Source organism: Oncorhynchus gorbuscha, linkage group LG06 (assembly GCF_021184085.1).
Source record: "Oncorhynchus gorbuscha isolate QuinsamMale2020 ecotype Even-year linkage group LG06, OgorEven_v1.0, whole genome shotgun sequence".
Lineage (NCBI taxonomy): Eukaryota > Metazoa > Chordata > Actinopteri > Salmoniformes > Salmonidae > Oncorhynchus > Oncorhynchus gorbuscha.
The window spans coordinates 76,959,472-76,978,934 of record NC_060178.1 but is presented as its reverse complement, the minus strand read 5'-3'; the positions used below and the strand labels follow the sequence as shown (position 1 = coordinate 76,978,934).

The window sequence follows — 19,463 nt, the reverse complement described above, 5'->3', positions numbered from 1 at the left end:
TTGTGAGCCATGACCAGCCTTTCAAAGCACTTCATGGCTACTGACGTGAGTGCTACTGGCGGTAGTCATTTACGCAGGTTACCTTCACTTTCTTGGGCACAGGTGCATCCTGTTTCCTTTGATCATCCTTGGTGATTCTACAACTTGATTGAAGCCTGCCTGTTGTATATTTTATTGATTGGACATGATTTGGAAAGGCACACACCTGTCTATATAAGGCCCCACATTGACAGTCCATATCATAGCAAAAATCACGCCATGTGGTTGAGGGAATTGTCCCTAGAGCTTCGAGACACGATTGTGTCAAGGCACATCATTTATTTGTATTTATTTTATTTGACCTTTATTTAACTAGGCTAGTAAGTTAAGAACAAATTCTTATTTTCAATGACGGCCTAGGAATAGTGGGTTAACTGCCTTGTTCGGGGGCAGAACGACAGATTTTTACCTTGTCAGCTCAGGGATCCGCTCTTGCAACCTTTTGGTTGCTAGTCCAACGCTCTAACCACTTGACTACCTGATGCTCCGGAATTGGGGAAGGGTACCAAAAACTTTCTGCAGCGTTGAAGGTCCCCAAGAACACAGTGGCCTCCATCATTCTTAAATGGAAGAAATGTGGAACCACCAAGACTTCCAAGAGCTGGCAGCCCGCTAAACAGCAATCTGGGGAGAAGGGCCTTGGTCAGGGAGGTGACCAAGAACACGATGGTCACTCAAAGACCTCCAGTGTACCTCAACGGAGATGGAAGAGCCTTCCGGAAGGACAATCATCTCTGCAGCACTCCACAAAATCAGGCCTTGTGGTAGAGTGACCAGACATTCTCTCCTCAGTAAAAGGCACGTGATAGCCTGCTTTGAGTTTGACAAAAGGCATCTAAAGGACTGCCAGGCCGTGAGAAACAAGATTCTCTGGTCTGATGAAAACAAGATTGAACTCTTTGGCTTGAATGCCAAGCGTCACGTCTGGATGAAACCTGGCACCATCCCTACGCTGAAGCATGGAGCTGGCAACCTCATGCTGTGATGTTTTTCAGCAACAGGTACTACGAGATTAGCCAGGATCGAGCCAAAGATGAATGAAGCAAAGTACAGAGATCCTTGAAGAAAACCTGCTCCCGTGTGCTCAGGACCTCAGACTGGAGCGATGGTTCACCTTCCACCAGGACAAAGACCCTAAGCGGGAAAAGTCTCGGAATGTCCTTGAGTGGCCCAGCCAGAGCCCGGACTTGAACCCAATCGAACATCTCTGGAGAGACCTGAGAATAGCTGTGCAGTGACACTCCCAATCCAACCTGAAAGAGCTTGAGAGGATCTACAGAGAAGAATGGCCCACCTGTATTTAGGAAGTTTCTCCCAATTTTATAGTGTACAGATCCAAGAAGACTCGGGGCCGTAATCACTGTCAAAGGTGCTTCAACAAAGCACTGAGTAAAGGCTATGATTACTTATTTAAGTGTAATATTTCCTTTTTTAAATTTGTCATAAATTGGCAAAAATGTCTAAACCTTTTGCTTCGACAATATGTGGTATTGTGTGTTGATTAATGAGGGCAATTTAAAAAAAATCCATTTGGATTAAGGCTGGAACGTAATAACATTTGGAAAAAGTCAAGGGGTCTGAATACTTTCCGAATGTACTGTATGTAATCTACCGGCCAAATGTTTTAGAACACCTACTCATTCAAGGATTTTTCTTTGTTTACTATTTTCTACATATTCTGAAATATGCTGAGCACTTTTTGGCTGTTTTTTCTTCACCCCTGATGTCCTACTCATCCCAAACCATCTCGATTGGGTTGTGGAGGCTAAGTAATCTGATGCAGCACTCCATCACTCTCCTTCAATTCCACAATAACTACCTAATACGCACAAATCTAAGTAAAGGGATGGAATAAGAATATGTACATATAAATATATGGATGAGCAATGTCAGTGGCATAGATGCAATAGATGGTATAAAATACAGTGTATATACAAATGGGTTGAGTAATGCAAGATATGTAAACATCATTCTTGAAGTAGAATTATTAAAGTGACTAGTGATCATTTTATTAAAGTGGCAAATGATTTCAAGTCTGTATGTAGGCAGCAGCCTCTGTTAGTGATGGCTGTTTAGCAGTCTGATGGCCTTGAGATGGAAAATATTTTTTAGTCTCTCGGTCCCAGCTTTGATCTCACCTCATGGATGATCGCAGGGTGAACAGGCAGTGGCTCCGGTGGTTGATGTCCTTGATGATCTCTTTGGCCTTCCTGTGACATCTGGTTCTGTAGGTATCCTGGAGGGCAAGTAGTTTGCAACCCGGTGATGCGCTGTGCAGAACGCACCACCCTCTGGAGAGCCCTGTGGTTCTGGGTGGGGCAGTTGCCGTACCAGGCAGTGATAAAGCCCAACAGAATGCTCTCAATTGTGCATCTGTAAAAGTGTGTGAGGGTTTTAGGTGACAAGCCAAATTTTTTCAGCCTCCTGAAGTTGAAGCCTCCTGAGGTTGTGCTGTTGCACATTCTTCACCACACCATCTGTGTGGGTGAACCATTTCAGTTTGTCAGTGATATGTATGCCAAGGAACTGAAAACTTTCCATCTTCAATACTGCTGTCCCATGGATGTGGATAGGGGGGTGCTATGGTGTTTCCTGAAGTCCACGATCATCTCCTTTGCTTTGTTGACGTTGAGTGAGAGGTTGTTTTCCTGACACCACACTCCGAGAGCCCTCACCACCTCCATGTAGGCTATCTCGTCATTGTTGGTAATCAAGCCTACTACTGTTGCGTCATCTGCAAACTTGATGATTCAGTTGGAGGTGTGCTTGTCCATGCAGTCATGGGGGGAACAGGGAGTACAGGAGGGGGCTGAGCACCCATCCTTGTGGGGCCCCGGTATTGAGGATCAGCGAAGTGGAGATGTTATTTCCTACGTTCACCCCTTGTGGGTGGCCGTCAGGAAGTCTAGGACCCAATTGCACAGGGTGGGTTGAGACCCAGGGCCTCAAGCTTAATGATAAGCTTGAAGGGTACTATGGTGTTGAATGCTGAGCTATAATTAATTAACAGCATTCTTACATAGGTATTCCTCTTGTCCAGATGGGATAGGGCAGTGTGCAGGTGATTGCATCGTCTGTAGACCTATTGGGGCGGTAAGCAAATTGAAGTGGGTCTAGGGTGACAAGTAAGGTGGAGGTGATATGATTCTTGGCTAGTCAAGAATGAAAAACCGCTTCTATTACAAGGCCATCAGACAGTTAAGCAGCCATCACTAGCATAGAGAGGCTGCTGCCTACATACAGACTTGAAATCATTGGCCACTTTAATAAATGGAACACTAGCCACTATAATAATGCCACTTTTTTAATAATGTTTACATATCTTGCGTTACACTTCTCATATGTATAAACTGTATTCTATACTATCTATTGAATCTTAGCCTATGCCGCTCTGACATTGCTCATCCATATATTTATATATTATTCCATTCCTTTACTTACATTTGTGTGTATTATGTATTTGTTGTGGAATTGTTAGATATTACTTGTTAGATATTGTTGCATTGTACGAACTAGAAGCACAATTATTTCGCTAGACTCTCAATAACATTGGCTAACCATGTGTATAACATCTCTCAATAACATCTGCTAACCAACATTTTATTAAATGCATTACCCTTTCGTTCAATTGCAGAAACCATTTCTACTAGTCCCCTCTTGCTATGTTGGTGTGTGTGTGTGTGCAATAAAGTGTGTTCTGTACATCTGTCGTCTACTCGTCATTACCACACCTTCGAATTGAGGCTCAGGGAGTTTTGTACCTATATTTAACAGGCACCTCTTTCGGAGGCCAACACTAATTGGTGGCGCTATTTTCATGGTCCTTCAAGCCGGATAAGGAAGTATACTATGGCGAGATGATGAACTGACTCAGCTCTAGAGATGCATGGCCTGCCTCACTGAAAGATGCCTAGCCTGCCTCAGTGGGAGAACTACCTCCACCAGCATTAAGGACACGAACCGTCCCAACTCCTACTGGACAGCGTGGCTTTATGGGCATCATGAGCACCTTGTCCTGCACCTCACGCTCCATCCATTTTAATGAAGGGTTGGCATCATGGAGCGGCGAGCCTCTGTCCGAGTCTGGTGCCGTCCAGCTACCAGACCCTGTTATATGGTGTTACAGTCCTCAAGTAATAATGGAAGTTTGATTTAATTTATCTTGCCCCTCAGCTCCTGCCGTGTGCGTTTCTGATTCATAACTGACAGATTTATTGGCACTTCCACTTCAGGTAAACACAGGCAAATTAAATGTACGTATAGTAGACACGAAAGGAGGGGATAGTGGGTGAAGATAAGGGGCTGCGGGAGAGGAGGGAGTTGTGATGAACCTCTGTGAAAAATGAGCCCTTAAAGGATACTGATTGCTACAGGAAATGTAGGATTTGGCCGGTGGCTCGGCTCGGGTTCTGTGGTGTCTAACATGGTTTTGGCTGCTGGTGTTGACACTGACGCTGTCCTGCCCCCGGTCTTGGCACGGACTCCCAACTGTTCACTACTGAGCTCCGGTCACCTGAAATAGAAAGGGAATATTGGAGTCAGAAGGGATTTTTGAAATGTCATAGGATAATAGAGTCGGTGCATGTGCATGCATGCTTGTGCACGTTCCAATGTGTAATAGCTGACCAGGCTCCAAGATACTCTGCTGTCTGCCAAAGGCACCAAGTGTGGTGTTAAGTTAAGTGAATGATTTGTCTAATATGTCTGCGTTTAGTTGCTGCTGAATCTGAGCCATGAATTACCTTGGACAGGTTTATCTGGCAAGCCTCTCTTTATGTTTGCTAAACAGATGGAGGTAATGATGGGGATTTGATGAGAGCGAGCGAGCAATGCAGCCTCCCTACAGTATGCCAGTCTCCTGATTGCCTATTAATTCACTGACACTGAAGAGCGGTTGTGCTGACTCATACCTTTGTCGTGCTCGTGCGCACACACACTTGCTTGCACACGCCAGTGGCATAATTAGGCCTGGGTATGATCCAGCACCTATGTGAGTTTCCATAAACACACATCACTTGCGCTATGCAGTATATTTTCGTTTTACTGACACATTGTTATGACTAAAATAAACAATACAATATAATGCGCTAGGCAGTAGCAGGCACTGCAAGAAGCGCCTGGAGTGACACAGTGCCTGCTAGTTAAGATTTCACAACGTAGTGAACCGCTCACATCACACTGTTTTAAAATGAGCAATGTTGAGGTGGTAAAACTGACCAAATTAATCAGAGGTATTATAACCTATTCCATTATACTAGTAAACATGCTTGGCTCATGTCTGTTATTTCCATATAGGCTATGTAACTATTTGTAAAAAACTGCCCATTTATTAAATTGGTGAAAATATTTCATTGAGCTTTTATTTTTATGCATTTTTTTCACTTAGCTACTTACTTTTTTAAATTGTAAAATTGTCGAGAGCTTAACCTGAAAGTAAGTATCTCATTGCAATGTATACTCAATGTATATCGTGTAAATGACAGTGCTGCGAGATCATGTATTTTCAGGTAGAGAGATACTCTACCTCGCGAAGCAACATCTGCTCTCTGTCACATCACGATTCATCATTCTTCTCTCTTCTGTAGCAAGCGTAAAGAAACGGACTGGACAAGTAGATGCACGTTGGGATTATGGTCATTGTAGAAGATTGGCATGTTGAAACTACATTGTGCCGCTATTTCCGGTGGATTTCTGAACATAACGTGACAAACAAACGGAGGTATTTTGGGTATAAAAATAATCTTTATGGAACAAAAGGAACATTTGCTGTCTAACTGGGAGTCTCGTCAGTGAAAACATCTGAAGATCATCAAAGGTAAACGGTTAATTTGATTGCTTTTCTGATTTTCATGACCAAGCTTCCTGCTGCTAGCTCAACATAATGCTATGCTAGGCTATCGATAAACATACACAAACGCTTGTCTTGCTATCGCTTTAAAGCATAATTTCAAAATCTGAGACGACAGGGTGATTAACAAAAGGCTAAGCTGTGTTTTGCTATATTTCACTTGTGATTTCATGAATATGAATATTTTCTAGTAAGATTATTTGACCATTGTTCTATGCTAATTAGTGTAGTTGCTGACAATTCTCCCGGATCCGGGATGGGTAGTTTCATTAACACAGGTGTGAGTGTTGACGAGAACAAGGCTGGAGATCACTCTGTCATGCTGATTGAGTTCGAAAAACAGACTGGAAGCTTCAAAAGGGCGGTGACTCTTTCAATCATTGTTCTTCCTCTGTCAACCATGGTTACCTGCAAGCACACACATGCAGTCATCATTGCTTTGCACAAAAAGGGCTTCACAGGCAAGGATATTGCTGCCAGAAAGATTGCACCTAAATCAACCATTTATCGGATCATCAAGAACTTCAAGGAGAGCGGTTCAAATGTTGTGAAGAAGGCTTCAGGGTGCCCAAGAAAGTCCAGGAAGTGCCAGGACCGTCTCCTAAAGTTGTTTCAGCTGCGGGATTGGGGCACCACCAGTACAGAGCTTGCTCAGGAATGGCAGCGGGCAGGTGTGAGTGCATCTGCACGTACAGTGAGGCGAAGACTTTTGGAGGATGGCCTGGTGTCAAGAAGGGCAGCAAAGAAGCCACTTCTATCCTGGAAAAACATCAGGGACAAACTGATATTGTGCAAAAGGTACAGGGATTGGACTGCTGAGGACTGGGGTAAAGTCATTTTCTCTGATGAATCCCCTTTCCGGTTGTTTGGGGCATCCGGAAAAAAAGCTTGTCTGGAGAAGACAAGGTGAGCGCTACCATCAGTCCTGAGACCATTGATGTGTGGGGTTACCATCAGTCCTGAGACCATTCTCCCAACCATCCAGGAACCATTTGGTGACGAACAATGCCTTTTCCAGCATGATGGAGCACCTTGCCATAAGGCACAAGTGATAAATAAGTGGCTCAGGGAACAAAACATCAATATTTTGGGTCCATGGCCAGGAAACTCCCCAGACCTTAATCCCATATGAAAACTTGTGGTCAATCCTCAAGAGGGCAGGTGGACAAACAAAAACCCACAAATTCTGACAAACTCCAAGCATGCCATCAGTGTGGCCCAGAAGTTAATTGACAGCAGGGCAGATTGCAGAGGTCTTGGAAAAGAAGGGTCAAAACTGCAAATATTGACTCTGCATCAACTTCTTGTAATTGTCAAAAACCTTTTACACTTATGAAATGTTTGTAATTATACTTCAGTATTCCATAGTAACATCTGACAAACATATCTAAAGATACTGAAGCAGCACATTGTGTGGAAATTAATATTTGTGTCGGGCCCTCAAAACTATTGGCCATGACTGTAAATCGAACCATAACCTTAGCAAGCATTTGCTTATTAACAGACAGTATGACTATCTGTAGAGCATCTACAAATCTGGACTATCCAAATAAAGTGTGAGAATTTGTTTAAAGTGGGCTTTAAGGAGTGTCTGTTGAATGGCATAAAATGGTTTTTATGCCAGTGGGACCAGAAGACTGCTATTGGTTGTTCACTGTGAGATAACAGTAGTAATATAGAGTCCATAACCGAGAGGTAGGGATTATCTAGAGGGCCTCAGGGCAGTCACACTAACATCAAACAGACTACTGGATTCACTTTCAACTGACTCCAACTGTGTGTGTGTGTGCTTGTGACTGGGCCAGTGTGAGTCACGAGTCAAGCACGCCTCACATATCTATGAATGTTTGATGTGTGTCAGACTGACACTAGATACAATCCTATTGAGTTGCACCCTCTCCTGCTGAACATCCGGTCCTAATGGCCTGGTACTCAGGACTCTATTGTCTCTCGAACCACTTTGACATCAATGCAAATGCTATTGAAAATCACATCAGGCACTTATCATCAAAACAGTATTTGGTAGTTATTAGGATCCCCATTCACTGCTGCAAAAGCAGCAGCTACTTGTCCTGGAGTCCACATGAAACATGACCTATTACATAGTACAGAACATTATTAGTCAAGGACTGGAATACGTACATTTAAAATGTTACACACAGCCTATATATCAGTACATGCATACTATCTAGGTCTAATACATAATACATAGTACAGAACATTATTAGTCAAGGACTGGAATACATTTTAAATGTCACACAGCCTACATATTACATTCACACTATCTAGGTCTAATACATAGTACATAAAATTATTAGTCTTCACAGTCCCCTTTATGCAGTGTTGTTTTATCTGTTTTTTTAACTGTTTATTGCTAGCTTGCGTTACTTGAGGTGGCGCAGAGTTCCATGTAGTAGTGGCTCTATTTAATACTGTGCCTTTCCCAGCCTCTATTCTGGACCTGGGGACTGAAGAGACCTCTGGTTGCATGTGTTGTGTGTCTGAACTGTTTGCCAACTGTTTGAACAGACATTTCGGTACCTTCAACACCTCGCACAAAGACCAATGGTGTTGCAGTCGATCTCTCCTCAACTTTGAGCCAGGAGAGTCTGACATGCATTTTACTGACACTTTTCTTCCGTGTGCATCTAAGTGCAATACGAGCTGCTTTGTTCTGGACCAACTGCAATTGCTGCACATGACCACACAGCTGGGCAGTAGCCCAGGTGCGACAAAACTAAGGCCTGTAGAACCTGTCTGATCAAATGAGATGTTTGAAGTAGCCTCAACTGATCGGCAGGAAATCACGCGGCCTCCATTCGCTATTCGAGTGCACAAAGATGACGTCTTTTTTCACCGTTCCTGCATATTTGATAATGGGCCAGTCTATATTGAAACAAATGTTACATATTAGTGAAGACAATATTACATTGAGAATAGTCTGATGGCTGAAAATATGATCACTTGATTCGAGAACAGCTGTGCAGCCTGAGGCAAGGAACAGAGCACAAGCTTTTTTTTGCTAATTTCTCAAAAGAAAAGTTGCCAAGTTGCCAAATAACTCTAAATCTAGAATATAGCACCTGTTTCAAATGATCACATTTAAGCTCAACATGCCATTTCATATGCACACTCTCCCCATAATGGAAATAATATTTTTTATTTTATTCAGCCAAGTTCAGTTATTTTCTTCTTGCTATAAAATCATATAAAATGACACTGGACTTAGAAGCAAGAACAAGCCTACAACCTATGGCACAGAGCATAGCCAGATAGCATAGACCTGCATTAGGCCAACTCATTTTTTGTTCTTCTGAAATACATGTAATTCATATTATGTTTCTTTAGACCTGACTAAAATAAATAATGGATGTATTGTGATGGTGTATATTAAATTTTTTATTAGACTTTTTAAAGATGTAGATGTTCCAAAGGTGAGCATCAGTGGCTTGTATGTGTGGAGGCCTGGAGATGCTAAACATGTTTGTTAGATAATGATCAATTACCGTGAGACCGGCAGTCTTTTGCATGATAATAACGGGCTGACAAAATTTCATGACCGCCACAGTCCAAGACACACATACACAATCCTTGTATCAAGACATAAAAATCCTTCTTTAACCAGTCTCCTCCCCTTCATCTAAACTGATTTGAAGTTGATTTAGCAAGTGACATCAATAAGGGATCATAGCTTTCACCTGGCCAGTCTGTCATGGGAAGAGCAGGTGTTCTTAATGTTTTGTATACTCAGTGTAGCGTGAAAAACCAAATAATATGGAATGTTGAGCCTTCATTCGTCCCTATTTTAATTTTCAGAAAAATCTTATTAAACACCAATAAATCCTCCATTCATATTGTTCTTGAAATTTTGGCTTTGGACTAAATCTATAGAAATATTAAATGCTGGGGCAAAATACTGCCATGATCCCAACTTTCTCTTCTCTCACTGTGCACCTGTTGAAACAGAAACATGTAGGAGTGTGGAGACAAAGGGATGGCAGATCATGAGAAAGTTAAAAGTAACAACAAAACAGATGTTTTATGTCATTGGTAGTTGTGTACTCTCATTTCCATCAACTGACAGACATGGTAACCAAATTTGGTAAAACGTGTATATCAAAGATTTCACCACCTTCCTATCTCCTTAATGTAAATATTTATTGTTTTCCAGACACTTTGACGTCGGGCTGTATCACTGGCTCATCAGGTAAGACTCAAATTTTCAACATTTCCTAAAAATGTGTATGATAATTTTAAATAGGGAAAACCTATATAGACAAATTAAGAGCAATTGTGTTAGAAATGCTATACCAAAGGATGACATTCGCGTAGACATTTGATGCCACATGATCGAAGTACAGTTGAAGTCGGAAGTTTACATACACTTAGATTGGAGTCATTAAAACTAGTTTTTTCAACCACTCCACAAATGTCTTGTTAATTAACAAACTATAGTTATGGCAAGTCGGTTAGGACATCTACTTTGTTGATGACACAAGTCATTGTTCCAACAATTGTTTACAACCAGATTATTTCACTTATAATTCACTGTTTCACAATTCCAGTGGGTCAGAAGTTAACTTAGTGTATGTAGACTGTGCCTTTAAACAGCTTGGAAAATTCCAGAAAATTATGTCAAGGCTTTAGAAGCTACTGATAGGCTAATGAACATAATTTGAGTCATTCGGAGGTGTACCTGTGGATGTATTTCAATGCCTCCCATCAAACTCAGTACCTCTTGGCTTGACATCATGGGAAAATCAAAATAAATAAGCCAAGACCTCAAAAACAAAATTGTAGACCTCCACAAGTCTGGTTCATCCTTGGGAGCAATTTCCAAATGCCTGAAGGTACCACGTTCATCTGTACAAACAATAGTATGCAAGTATAAACACCATGGGACTGCGCATACCAGTCAGGAAGGAGATGTGTTCTGTTTCCTAGAGATGAATATACTTTGGTGCGAAAAGTGCAAATCAATCCCAGAACAACGGCAAAGGACCTTCTGAAGATGCTGGAGGAAGCAAAAGTATTTATATCCACAGTAAAAAAAGAGTCCTATATCGCCAACCTGAAGGCCGCTCAGCATTGGAGGAAAAAGGGGGAGGCTTGCAAGCCGAAGAACACCATCCCAACCATGAAGCATGGGACTCCCAGCATCATGTTGTGGGGGTGCTTTACTCCAGGAAGGACTGGTGCACTTCACAAAATAGATGGCATCATGAGGGAGGACTATTATGTTGATATATTGAAACAACATCTCAAGACATCAGTCAGGAAGTTTAAGCTTGGTCGCAAATGGGTCTTCCAAATGGACAATGACCCCAAGCATACTTCCAAAGTTCTGGCAAAATGTGTGGGCAGAACTGAAAAAGTGTATGCGTGCAAGGAGGCCTACCCACCTGACTCAGTTACACCAGCTCTGTCAGGAGGAATGGGACAAAATTCACCCAACTTATTGTGGGAAGCTTGTGGAAGGCTACCTGAAACGTTTGACCCAAGATAAGCAATTTAAAGGCAATGCTACTGAATACTAATTGAGTGTATGTAAACTTCTGACCCACTGGGAATCTGAAATAAAATCTGAAATGAAAAATCCTCTCAACTATATTATTCTGACATTTCACATTCTTAAAATAAAGTGGTGATGTTAACTGACCTGAGATGTACATTTTCCTTGGATTAAATGTCAGGAATTGTGTGAAACTGAGTTTTAAATGAATTTGGCTAAGGTGTATGTAAACTTCCGACTTCAACTGTATGTGTAGAAATTTGTTACCACAAGATTGGAAAAATGCAACACAATGGAAAAATATGGTTTTGATGCCTTCCTGCAACATCAGCATGTTTCAAATTAACATGGTTGGAAAAAGTGAATTTGAAAAACTGTGGTATGAAATCAGTGTATTTCTTTCAAGCCTTTTAAATCTATTAGGGGTTCAAGCAGCGAAACTGGGTGAAATCCAATTGTATTTGTTGGCCTTCATTGTTTCGTTTCTCCGTGGATGTGGTGAAAAAATGAAAATTCCCATAAGGCCAAGGCAACTTGGCATGATGGTAAAGGCCCATGGGCTACACCCTTTCATGCAATGCCATGCTAATTGGCCAGATGGTAGCACTATAACAAGCAATTGAAAGTGCAATCTTTGAAAGGTCCTTCACCCCGTTTGCCAGTCATGAAATTCGATACATAGGCCCCTCTCCTCACAAGGAACAAATTTGGAACCATAAGGTCTGACAATATGGATTTTCTGCCATTTTAGAATTGTGAAAAACACTTAAAACACTACTCCTCTGATATATATATATAGAACAAGGTCTCTCATCACAATATTTTCTAAGCTAGCATCTCAAATAACATGTCCGCTACTGACCAATAAACATTCACGTGGGCATGGTCTGGCACATAAACAAGCATAAATCACACACAGATATTTGTATTGTAACAAGATTAGATACACATGTTCCAAACACTGTCAAGACAACATATGCATGCACCGTCTGATGGATCATGTGGTGGCGTTGTATCGGTCACATATCGGGCGGCAAAGTAGCCTAGTGGTTAGAGCGTTGGACTAGTAACCGGAAGTAAACCCCCGAGCTGACAAGGTACAAATCTGTCGTTCTGCCCCTGAACAGGCAGTTAACCCACTGTTCCTAGGCTGTCATTGCAAATAAGTTGTTCTTAACTGACTTGCCTAGTGAAAAAGGTAAAATAAAAAATAAAATGTTTATACTATCTTTTGATCTGTTTGACTGAGTGATTATGGTTGGCACACATGCTCGGGATGAGTGTAGCTAACCTGTAGAGTAAGGTTCAGTTTGGTCGCATGGTGACGCTGTTGGGCAAAAATAAGTATTGTAAAATATTGTGTTTGCATTGTATGTGTGAACTGCGGGGCTCAGAGTAGAACCTGTAAAACAATAATAACCAACCTGTGTTCAACTAGTATCTCTGTTCAAAAACACTGTTTGCGGTTTTTGTGGATTGTCCTTTCCTAATGTTCAGAGAGGAAGCGGTACATAAACCAAGTGAAGTTAACAAAGTGTACCTTGAAAGTGTGTATATATATGTTTTATTTATTTTAATTTTAACTACCACAGATATTTTATTGTGTTACCTTAAACTGCAGTTTCTGTGGGTGCTCGGCTTGGTTCGAAAAGATTCAAACACATACCTTACTTACATGAGATTCATTTTCACAATCAATGTGCTGAATCAGTGGGAAGCTTTTTTCCCCCCACACAACAAAAGCAGCATAGAAATATGGTGTTTGAGTTCCTCTATTAAATATGTGTCCTGGTACATTTGGGAAGCGCTGATTGTACTCCCTGTGAGCACATTCATTGTTGAATATTCAAGAGCTCAGTAAAATTCCCTGTACAAAAACACACGTCATTACTACCTACATAGGCTTGTGCCAATGTGGATCTCCAGCAAACAAAAGATGTTTGATCCCCTGCTGTATTTGCATGTATTCATTATTACGCTGTGTATTGCCATCACAGGTGAACCACTTGTGTGGCATATTTTTTTGTCTTTTTTTGTTGCTTTGTTCGAAAAATGCTCATCTCTTTGAATATGCGCATATAAAACACATGCATAATGAATCTGTGTTCATTTCTACTTTTAGTTTTTCTGTGTTTTTAATGATGGACAAAAAGCTCTGAATGTGTTAGTTTGGGCTGTGTGCTCGGTCTGGTGATTGCATTTGGAAAAAGGTTCCTCACCTTGGGTTACCACACCATCATTCTCAGGTCCGTCACCTGCCATAATGTCCCCAGTGAAGAGATCCATCAACCTAAACTTGAAGTGCCAGGTTCCCGGACCAAGATAAAGGCTAGTCCTGGACCAACCTATATATTTTCAATCGGCGGTCTCAATTGAAAATGAACTTTTACTGCAGGAATAGACCTATTCTGTGTTTTCCTGCCAAATTCAATCAAAACCAGTGACTAGAGAGAAAGCATTATTGTGCTATAAGAATGCAGTCATATAATTCAAATGCTTTGAATTATATACTGAACGAAAATATAAATGCACCTTAGCCAACTACAACTACATTTAAACTCAGTTTTTCACAATTCCTGACATTTAATCCAAGTAAAAAGTCCCTGTTTTAGGTCAGTTAGGATCACCACTTTATTTTAAGAATGTGAAATATCCGAATAATAATAGATGTCTTTCAGCTTTTCTGTGGGTCAGAAGTTTACATACACTCAATTAGTAATTGGTAGCATTGCCTTTAAATTGTTAAACTTGGATCAAATGTTTCGGGTAGCCTTCCACAAGCTTCCCACAATAAGTTGGGTGAATTTTGGCCCATTCTTCCTGACAGAGCTGGTGTATGTTTGTAGGCCTCCTTCCTCGCACACGCTTTTTCAGTTCTGCCCATTAATATTCTATAGGATTGAGGTCAGGGCTTTGTGATGGCCACTCCAATACCTTGACTTTAGCCATTTTGCCACAACTTTGGAAGTATGCTTGGGGTCATTGTCCATTTGGAAGACCCATTTGCGACCAAGCTTTAACTTCCTGACTGATGTCTTGAGATGTTGCTTCAATATATCCACATAATAGTCCTCCCTCATGATGCCATTTATTTTGTGAAGTACACCAGTCCCTCCTGCAGCAAAGCACTCCCACAGCATGATACTGCCACCCCCGTGCTTCACGGTTGGGATGGTGTTCTTCAGCTTGCAAGCATCCCCCTTTTTCCTCCAAACATAACGATGGTCATTATGTCCTAAAAGTTATATTTTTGTTTCATCGGACCAGAGGACATTACGCCAAAAAGTACAATCTCTGTCCCCATGTGCAGTTACAAACTGCAGTCTGACTTTTTTATGGCGGTTTTGGAGGCTTTTCCTTGAGCCATGGCATCATTTTCTGGCATTTTCAAGCTGTTTAAAGGCACAGTCAACTTAGTGTTTGTAAACTTCTGACCCACTGGAATTGTGATACAATGAATTATAAATTAAAACTGTCTGTAAACAATGGTTGGAAAAAGTACTTGTGTGATGCACAAAGATGTCGTAACCGACTTGCCAAACTAGTTTGTTAACGAGACATTTGTGGAGTGGTTGAAAATAGAGTTTTATGACTCCAACCGAAGTGTATTTAAACTTCCGACTTCAACTATGTTGATAAAATGCTTTGAACACTTGTAATAACACTATATAAAAGCTATCCATGACCATAATTATTATCCATATCCATGTTATAATGGAATTTAGGTACCCTCCAGCTCTGAACACTGATACAATGTCCATCTGTAGCGGTGTCCCTATCTTCCTCAAAGGTTTCTTCTGATTAAATGTTTTCTGATTGTGATGCTCAGCTCACCGTTGTCAACACCAAATTATATGCACAATGCCCACGTCCCCAGCTCGCCAAAGTGGTGCTGAAGTAGTTCTAATGCAGTTTTAAATCCGCTTTAATTGTCTAGCATCCCTGCATGTGTTAAAGGTCCTGTTCCACAGCTCTCTTAAGGCATTCAAATGGCTGTCTTCTCTCCCACGTAGGCTGCCTTGTTGCATTGTCGCCATCGTCTCCGCTCATACACCACTATAAGGCTTCATCAGCTCTCTTATTGCTACAATCTGGGATTCGATTATCAGTGGGTATACTGGATATTGTACATTTTAAAGACCAAAAATGTATGTACCAATCACAGACTGTACCTTTTTAAATGTTGTCACCATGCAAATAGCCTCAGCCCACCTGAAGGAGCTTGGAAAGCATGTAAAGGCTTGGAACACGTGATGGGGTGTTTAAACCAGTGCACGCACAGCTGTTAAACAAGATTCAATAAAATGAAGGGACAGAACACTTTATAGATCTAATTGCCTTATTAAAGGCGGTTGACTAAGTTCTATTACACATTTCGGGAACATGCTAACCTTGGTGACCATGCTTGTCAGGTAAATGCACTCTCTTTTTGTGATGTATTGTTTTGCGGTGCATTTCAATGGAAAATGCTGCCGTTTGTATTTAGGAAGGCCCCAAAATGCAGGCTCATCATTCAGATGCAGATGTTCCCACTGCAGCTGTCCAGCGCACACATACACACACACTCCCCAGCAGACTGTCAGTTAAGCCGCAGAACCCTAGCTAACTTTCTAATATAGCAGCACAGTGAGATAGTAGCGGACCTGAGTTCAAATACTATTTGAAATAATTTCAAAATGCCCTAGACTGCCTGGAGTGCCAGACGGGCATGGCTTTCCACTTGATACTTCCAATGCAACGGATAAGCTTAGTCAAGTTCAGCTAAAGCGTGGTTTAACACAGGTCTAAGCAGCAGCACGGTGAGATACTAGCGAGCAAGCGAATTACTGTTGTTCAAGCTGATGGTGACCAAAATGTACAAAAAAGGCTTGCTTCCCAAACACACATAATCCAAGAAACGTGGGCAGGCCTCTCTGGCCTAGAAGTTCTCACGCTGCCCTCGCCTGCGGTAACTCTAATAGCCCACCACTGTGCTCAATCAACACTTAACAAGACTTCCTGGCAGAGCACAGCACCTGATCCGGTTGCTGCTGCCACCTGGGGCTGGAGTTTTGGAAGTGATAGTGTAGTGTCTAATTGTGCTCTTAAGAACTCAACTACCAAACTATTCCATAACATTATGCATAGCAACAATCGCAAACAATGTGTCTGGGCCACAATTTGATTCAACAGTGAACAAACAGGATGATTGACAGAGTGTAGCTCTAACGATACAGCGAGTGTTGCTCTGGTAAGAACAGTGAGTGTCTGTCTGAAAGTGGGAGGTCTAATCTTTTTTAGGGCTGTGTTGGGAGATTGGGTGCAATCAGGTGTTGCTGTGTTACATTGACTGTATGTGTAAAAGCTGTGGTATAATCTGTGTTCACGATAGGAGGGCGTGATGTAAGATTTGGTGCCTGGTCGACTGCTGTCTCCCTTAGGGATTAGTGAGACGCCACAGGAGCAGAGTGGATGACAACAGGCAGCCTCCAAAACACAGTCGTTTTAATTGTTTAAGTGACACAGAGGAGATGACAAATCCACCCCCACACGCTCGAGAAAAGAAAAGCACACTTTCTAGTCTACGTTGGTGATATGTTTCTATGTTTATAGGCTAGATTTTGTTATGCTATTCTAATCTCAAACCGTTTTCTCAACTGCTCTCGCTCTCTTTCCCTCTCCTTTCTTTAAGAGGCTCTCTGTAACTTTACGTCTGTTTCCCTCATCCTATGGTTAGGTCTGCATCAGCTGATTGCAAAACAAAGACAATTCCAATCCAGGCACCTGCCTGTTCTCTTGTTTGATTCAAACACCTGTGAGTCTTGTTATTCTGTCTCTGTTGTGTGGCCTTCAATTTCCAATAATGACTTTTTCATGAAGGCTACCCACTACTGTTTCTACGAAGAAGAAATGGAACCATGCTGAATGTCAAGCTCTGCTAGTCCGGTTCAGACTGGCAATGAAATACAGACGTAGAAAAACAAAGAGGAATTAGGGAGCAAGAAGCTCTGCTCTGTGTTACCACGCATCCGCTACACAACCGGTCGGTTACCCCTCGTCTTACCCCAGAGACTGTATAGCCGTAGAACATCTGACAAATCCTTCCTTTCCAATATAGAGGTGTATCATTCATTGTAGTGGGTGTCTCTCTGCAGGCAAAGAGGTAGGGCTTTGTTTTTATGAAACACATTCATCACAGTGTAATTGTCTCTGCATCCCTGGTCTCGTTATGCACAAGGTGTTCTTACTGTTTGGCTGATGAGTATAGATTGAGTGTGGATGTTGCATTTACATTGAAATGGCAGATTTCAATGTACTGTACGATTTGAAATTAGATGTCCAGATATGTGGCCCTAAATCTAGTCCATCATTAGGAACCAAGAAACAACCATATGTTTTTGTTATTTTTTTCCTGCCCAATAACCGCAAGTAACTTTTAGATTTTATTACCCGTCAGAATATGTGAACACAGATGGTGCGAAGCAAATCAAATCAAATTAAAGAATTGGTCACATACACATGGTTAGCAGATGTTAGTGCGAGTGTAGCGAAATGCTTGTGCTTCTAGTTCCGACAATGCAGAAATAACCAACAAGTAATCTAGCTAACAATTCCAAAACTACTACCTTATAGACACAAGTGTAAGGGGATAAAGAATATGTACATAAAGATATATGAATGAGTGATGGTACAGAGCGGCATAGGCAAGATACAGTAGATGGTATTGAGTGCAGTATATACATATGAGATGAGTATGTGAACAAAGTGGCATAGTTAAAGTGGCTAGTGATACATGTATTCCATAAAGATGCAGTAGATGATATAGAGTACAGTATATATGTATACATATGAGATGAATAATGTAGGGTATGTAAACATTATATTAGGTAGCATTGTTTAAAGTGGCTAGTGATATATTTTACATTTCCCATTATTAAAGTGGCTGGAGTTGAGTCAATGTGTTTGCAGCAGCCACTCAATGTTAGTGGGTGCTGTTTAACAGTCTGATGGGCTTGAGATAGAAGCTGTTTTTCAGTCTCTCGGTCCCAGCTTTGATGCACCTGTACTGACCTCGCCTTCTGGATGATAGCGGGGTGAACAGGCAGTGGCTCGGGTGGTTGCTGTCCTTGATGATCTTTATGGCCTTCCTGTGACATCGGGTGGTGTAGGTGTCCTGGAGGGCAGGTAGTTTGCCCCCGGTGATGCGTTGTACAGACCTCACTACCCTCTAGAGCGCCTTACGGTTGTGGGCGGAGCAGTTGTCGTACCAGGCGGTGATACAGCCCGACAGGATGCTCTCGATTGTGCATCTGTAGAAGTTTGTGAGTGCTTTTGGTGACGAGCCGAATTTCTTCAGCCTCCTGAGGTTGAAGAGGCGCTGCTGCGCCGCCTTCACGATGCTGTCTGTGTGGGTGGACCAATTCAGTTTGTCTGTGATGTGTACGCCGAGGAACTTAAAACTTACTACCCTCTCCACTACTGTTCCATCGATGTGGATAGGGGGGGTGTTCCCTCTGCTGTTTCCTGAAGTCCACGATCAGGAGTGGAGCGTGCCCAATTTGACAGGAGCGAGTTTCCCAAAGGCTGGAGCTTTGGCCTTCTCGCCCGCTCCAATTTCGCTCCATAGCATTCCAGTAGTGCTCACTTCACGAGCTCAGGGCATGCCCGGCCCAGCATGCATTTGTAATCTACTTGTGTGCTGCTATAGCCACTTGCTTTAGCTACTGTCATAAAGTTCGCTAAATATTTTCATGAAGAAACTGATAAAACACACAGGTGAAAAATCAAGGTGACTTACAAAGAGGAGGACCAAGAGCAAGATGTCATGTCCACAACTAAAGAATCATTGTGTAATCTGAAAAGACAGCTATCCCGAAAGCACGATGGTGTAATGTCACTTAGTATGTGCACATGCTAAAAAGAAAGAAAGAAGGTGGGTAGCTAGCTAAGTCTGTCATTGTAGCAATGTATTTATAAACTAAAAATCAGATATCTTATAAGTTTTGTTCTCATTTTCATTATCTACACAATATCATACCATTATTGATTTTGGGGCGCGGCAGGGTAGCCTAGTGGTTAGAGCAT

The 19,463-nt window shown here is 41.8% G+C and overlaps 1 protein-coding gene across 5 annotated transcripts in view; it reads left to right on the top strand.

The window, feature by feature from the left end:
* The window catches only part of hhat (hedgehog acyltransferase), a 98,283-nt gene that overhangs the window by 44,819 nt on the left and 34,001 nt on the right, over positions 1-19,463 (top strand). For 4 of the 5 annotated variants that reach the window (XM_046354131.1, XM_046354130.1, XM_046354129.1 and 1 more), the window contains exon 9: positions 10,059-10,094. The exons of the other annotated variant lie outside the window; for it this stretch is intronic. In XM_046354131.1, the coding sequence (XP_046210087.1) occupies positions 10,059-10,094 (36 nt within the window). The remainder of the gene's footprint in view (positions 1-10,058; positions 10,095-19,463) is intronic. 5 annotated transcript variants of the gene reach the window in all.